Source organism: Colobus angolensis, unplaced genomic scaffold (genome assembly GCF_000951035.1).
Source record: "Colobus angolensis palliatus isolate OR3802 unplaced genomic scaffold, Cang.pa_1.0 Scaffold16, whole genome shotgun sequence".
NCBI lineage: Eukaryota > Metazoa > Chordata > Mammalia > Primates > Cercopithecidae > Colobus > Colobus angolensis.
In genome coordinates this window covers 16567669-16573668 of record NW_012114710.1, presented here as the reverse complement: position 1 = coordinate 16573668, position 6000 = coordinate 16567669, and the positions used below count along the sequence as shown (strand labels likewise).

At 41.0% G+C, this 6000-nt stretch overlaps 1 protein-coding gene across 1 annotated transcript in view; it reads right to left on the bottom strand.

Moving 5' to 3' along the window:
* The window catches only part of ZNF704 (zinc finger protein 704), a 256970-nt gene that overhangs the window by 26032 nt on the left and 224938 nt on the right, over positions 1-6000 (bottom strand). The window contains exon 6 of the mRNA XM_011937140.1: positions 3900-4167. Within this exon, the coding sequence (XP_011792530.1) occupies positions 3900-4167 (268 nt within the window). The remainder of the gene's footprint in view (positions 1-3899; positions 4168-6000) is intronic.

Sequence of the window (6000 nt, the reverse complement as noted above, 5' to 3'; positions counted from 1 at the left end):
CCAGGCAAAGATTTTTATGGCTAAGACTTCAAAAGCACAGGAAACAAACAAAAATGGACAAATGTGACTATATTAAACTAAAAAGCTTCTGCACGGCACAAGAAACAATCAACAGAGTGAACAGCAACCTGTTGAATGGGAGAAAATATCCACAAACTACTCATCTGGCAAGAGACTACTATCCAGAATATACAATGAATTCAAAACAACTCAATAGCAAAAACCAAATAATTCCATTAAAAAGTGGGCAAAGGACCTGAATTAAAATTTTTCAAAAGCAGACATACAAATGACCAATAGGTACATGAAAAAATGCTCGACATCGCTAATATCAGAAAAATGTGTATCAAAACCACAATGAAGTATCATATCACCCTAGTCAGATTGGCTATTATTAAAAAGATGAAAAATAACAGATGCTGGTGAGGAAGCAGAGAAAAGGGATCTTGTATATACTGTTGGTGAGAATGTAAATTAATACACCTATTATGGAAAACAACATGGAGATTTCTCAAAATCTCAAAACAGAACTACCATATAATCCAGCAATCCCACTACTGGGTATTTATTTAAAGAAAAGGAAATCAGCCTATCAAAGGGATACCTGCACTCTCATGTTTACGGCAGCACTATTCACAATAGCAAAGATAATATGGAATCAGCCTAAGTGTCCATCAACAGATGAAGTGTCAAAATATGGTAAGAACACAATGGAATACTATTCAGCCATTAAAAAGAATGATATCCTGTCATTTGCAGTCATATGAATGGAACTACAGGTCGCTATGGTAAGTGAAATAAACTAGGCACATGAAGACAAACATCACATGTTCTCACTCATATGTGAGAACTAGAATAACTGATGTCATGGAGGTAGAGAATAAAATGATAGTTATGGGAGGTGGGGAAGGGTGTGATGGGCCATGGTGGGGAGATATGTTGGTTAGTAGGTACAAACATACAGTTAGATAGAAAGAATGAATACTAATGTTTGAGAGCAGAGTAGGATGGCTATAGTTAACAACAATGTATTTTAAATTTCGTAACAGCTAGAAGAGAGGACTGGAAATCTTTCCAACACACAGAAATGATAAATGCACAAGGGATTAATATTCAAAATACCCTGACTTGATTATTATACATCTTATGCATATAACAAAATGTTATGTGTACCCCACAAATATGTATAAATATTAGGCATCAATTTTTAGAATGGTGTTGTTGAAGAAGATTCATTGGCATGGGAAAATGTTCATGATATATTAAATAGAAAAAATAAAATACAGTAAAAACAGTTCTGCAACAGATCCCTTTTAAAAACTGCACATATATAAACACAGAACAAAGGCTTGAAGTACATACAAAAAATATTAACCAAGGTTGGAATTAGGGATGAATTTTCTTTCTTTACTGTGTTTAATATTTTCTATGCTGAGCATTTATAATTTCTATAAACAGAAAAGTCTCAACATTTCTAAGTTTATGCTTTGGGAAGGACACTCGAGATCAACTAGTGTGTGTTCCAACTCTCTCATTATATAGATGAGCAAAATGATTTAAGTAAGTTGGCACCCATGATTTCTGGCCTAAGTGTAACAGTGATAAAGATGAATGAATTACTTGTTTTGACCAACATAATAAGAGTCAGGAATGAAATTTATTACACTAACTAATTCAAACACTAGCTCTATTCCATTACTCTTGAGTTTAAGTCTGCTAAATAAGTGGCTAAATTTTTTGACTAAATTTGCAATTTTCTAATATATTTGCTAGTGGCAGTGGCTTTGTACTTGGTACTACTGGAAAGCATTTTGACAACACACAGTAAGAGTCATAAGCTGTTCACTCATATTACATCCTCTGACTCAATAATTATTCTTCTGAGAATTTAAAGAAAAAATAAACACTACAGGCACAGAGATGTTTACAGTGGAGTTATTAATGATGATGAAAAAACAGGATAGATTAAAAAGTAAATACCTAATAATAAGAATGATTAAAACAATTTGGTGTTTCAATTTAATTGGATATTATTTAGTTACATGGAAAGTTTTTAGAAAACAAGGGTGGGGGAACGTAATTACAAGTATGTAAAGGAGATTTTAAAAATTGAATAAGGTAGTTGAGAATTATAGGACAAATATTTTCTTAAAATTTGAATGTATTAACATTGTATAAAAACAAATCAACATTTAAAAGAGTTAATGGCCAGGCATGGTGGCTCAAGCCTATAATCCTAGCACATTGGGAGGCCAACATGGGAGGACTGCTTGAGGACAGGAGTTTGAGACCAGTCTGGGCAATGTAGTGAGAGCGTGAGAACTCGTCTCTACAAAACATTTAAAAAATTAGCTGGATGTGGTAGTGCACACCTGTAGTCCCAGCTACTTGGGAGGCTGAGGCAGGAGCATTGCTTGAGCCCAGGAGTTTGAGGCTGCAGTGAACTGCACTCCAGCCTGAGAGAAAGACTGAGACCCTGTCTCAAAAAAAAAAAAAAAAAGTAACTTCTGGTGGGAAAAAGGGAGTTTTACCCCTGTCCTAAATTTGCAGGATTTGTCCCTAAGGTCTTGTCAGACTTTAGCATGACTCAGGATTATCTGGAGGGCCTGTTAAAACAGAATGCAAGGGGGTGTGGAAGAGGGGGGGGTCCCAAGAATTTACATTTCTAACAAGTTCCCAGGTGATGCTGGCACTGTTGATTTGGGGAATATTGAGAACCACTACTCTAATCTGAGATGCTTAATTATCCATTTAGAAGGCAGGGCATGAAGTCCCAGATTTGGAGTGTGATTCTGCCATTGTGCCAAACCTTTCCAATGCTTACCTTTTATTTTATTTATTTATTTTTTTGAGACGGGGTCTTACTCTGTCACCCAGGCTGGAGTGCAGTGCCACGATCACAGCTCACTGCAGCCTCAACCTCCCTGGGCTCAGGTGATCCTCCCATACCTCAGCCTCCCAAATAGCTGGGACTACAGCACACACCACCATGTCTGGCTAATTTTTGTATTTTTTTGTAGATATGGGGCCTCACCACGTTGTCCAGGCTGGTCTCGAACTCTGAGTTCAAGTCATCCACTTGCTTCAGCCTCCCAAATTTCTGGGATTACAGGTGTGAGACACTGTGCCCAGTCTTATTTTTTTTTTAAATAGATACTTATGTAATGTGCCAGGCACCATTTTGAGGGCTTTGCAACATTAGGGATTTTTTTTTTTTTTGAGATGGAGTCTCGCTCTGTCACCAGGCTGGAGTGCAGTGGTGCGATCTTGGCTCACTGCAACCTCCGCCTCCCGGGTTCAAGCGATTCTCCCGCCTCAGCCTCCCGAGCAGCTGGGACCACAGGCATACCCCACCATGCTGAGATAACATTAGGGATTATTATTATTATTTTTTGAGATGGAATTTTGCTCTTGTTGCCCATGCTGCAGTGCAAGGGCGCGATCTTGGCTCACTGCAACCTCTGCCTCCTGGGTTCAAGTGATTCTCCTGCCTCAGCCTCCTGAGTAGCTAGGACTGAGCTAATTTTGTATTTTCAGTAGAGACGGGGTTTCACCATGTTGGTCAGGCTGGTCTCAAACTCCCGAACTCAGGTGATCCACCCGCCTTGGCCTCCCAGTGTTTGGGATTACAGGTGTGAGCCACTGTGCCCAAGGGATTTTTAGCATCATAACAACCTCTATGGGATCGAATCCACAGGCAGCATTGGGCAAACTGAGACTAGACCATAGGACCCTATCTGTGTGAGATCTTGGTTTTAAAGGGAGAAAAAGAAACAAAGCTACTGGGCTGCTATGTGTGATGCTGTTTTTCCACCAAGTTATCTTTTACTCATAGGCCAGATGGCCCCTGGTTTTGGTCAAGGTCAAAGTGATTGCTCTCACAGTCCCCTGCAAGTCACCTGGTAAGCATGGTCAGTGTGCACGAGGTAGAGGGTGGTGGGAGCTGAGCGGCTCAATGGCGTCATCAACTTAGTCTCTGTTTTGGCACAAGGAGTTTCTGTTCGGCTTGAATCTGGGATGGGGAAAGTAGGAGGTGAAGCCAGGGACTGGGAAGGTGAGACTGGGGCCAGGCTGCTCAGCCCATCTGCCACTGAGTCTGTGTTGAGCTTGATCTCAGTGTAGTAAAAGTCCTCTTCTCCATCACTGTAGTCAGAGTCTCCAACGCGCCTAATGCAAAAGAGAGCAAAACAATCATACTAAGCCAATCTGTTTTCTTGCCTCGAAATCTTGCACATGCGTTTCCCCTCTGTCTGGAATGCTTTTCCTCCCTCTTGTTTGCCTTGCAAACCCTTCCTTATCCTGCAGCACTCAGTTCAACGGTTCACTTCCAGGGAACCCTTCTTTGATGTCGTAAAGCGATTCATTCATTCATTCACTCATTCAGTCAATTATTCAACGATCATTTATTGAGAATCTAGTATGTTCAGGCACTGTTCCAGGGTCTCCTGATAACACAGTGAATAAAATATAGACTCCGCCCTGATGGAACTTAGAGTGGGAACTTACAGGCACACAAGAAACCCCTAAAGAAATAGATATTTATTAAGTGGGAGCTAAATAATGTGTATACATGGACACAGAAAGTGAAATAATAGACATTAGAGACTTCGAAAGGGGGAGGGTGGGAGGGAGGTGAGGGATCAGAAATGACCTAAGGGGTACCACTTTCACTATTTGGATGCTGGCTGCACTAAAAGCCCAGGCTTTATCACTGTGCAACACAGCCATGCAACGAAACTGCACCTTGTACTCCCATTCAATCTATGAAAACAGAGATTAAAAAAATTAAAAAATAATTAAAAAAGAAATAGATATTTAATATATCAGGTGTTACCAAGTCCCAGAAAGAAAAATTCAGCAGCCTAACACTGTTGTTAAGCAGGATTAGTGACGGGGGCACTATTTTAAATAGAGTGGCCAGAGGAAGCCTCTCTGAGGACGTGACATTTGAGTAGAGACCTGCCTAGAGGAAGTGAGGGAGACACCATGCTGGCACCCACAGTGAGAACACACCAGGGAGGAGTGACACAGAGCTCTCAGGTGGGCGGGCCTGGCAAAGAGGCCAGAGGCTGGAGCTCGGAACACCAGGGAGTGACGGGAGGAGTGAGAACACGGCAGAGGCAAGGTCATTCAGGGTCTGTAGCCCACGGTGACACGGCTTTGGCTTGCATTCCGAATGTGGTGGAAGCCACTGGGTGTTTTCAGAACTCTAACTTAATTTTAAAAGGATCACTCTAGATACTGTCTGGGAAATAGAGGACAGGAAGACAAGAGCAAAAGCAGAGGCCACCGAGGAGCTGTTGTCAGCAATATTCCAGATGAGCAGGGCAGGCAAGCAGTGCAAGGGCTGAGACGTTAAGTCCTGGGTATATTCTGAAGGTTGGGAGTTAGAACTTCACTCCTAACTGTTAGTGCTCTGTGCTCCCTCTGAAGTGTGTTTACTCATCTGTTTTGTTAATCACTGGCTACCTGTCTGTATTTTTTTAAACCTCTTTGTCGCCTCACTATGACTGACTCTCTAGGGATGTGTTTTGTTTATCATATGTCACTCCACACATATTGGTATATTTGACGGAGGGTAGGTACCTAGTAAATGTTGCCTGAATGAATGAGCGAATGAATGGAGCTGAGGTTGTTGTAGCACAGTGATTAAGAGAATGGGTTCTGGGGTTAGACTTCCTAGGTTCAAACCCTGACTCCTACACATTCTAGTTGTGTGCATGATTTTGGTGGCCTACAGACAGCCCCATTCATCAGTTTCCCCACTTATAAAATGGGGATCATTAATTATAGCACCAGATTATTGTGATGATTAAGCTAATAAATATAGGGTGCTTAGAAGCAGACCTGACACATATAAACGCTACGTAAAGTGCTTATTAAGTAAAAACAAAGACGATGTTAGAAGATCTCAATTTTCACCGTCACCAGGAAAAGTAGCTTCTTAGGTGTTTTCAAAGTTCCTCTCCCTGAAACATAGTACATTGTACTTTTTCACAG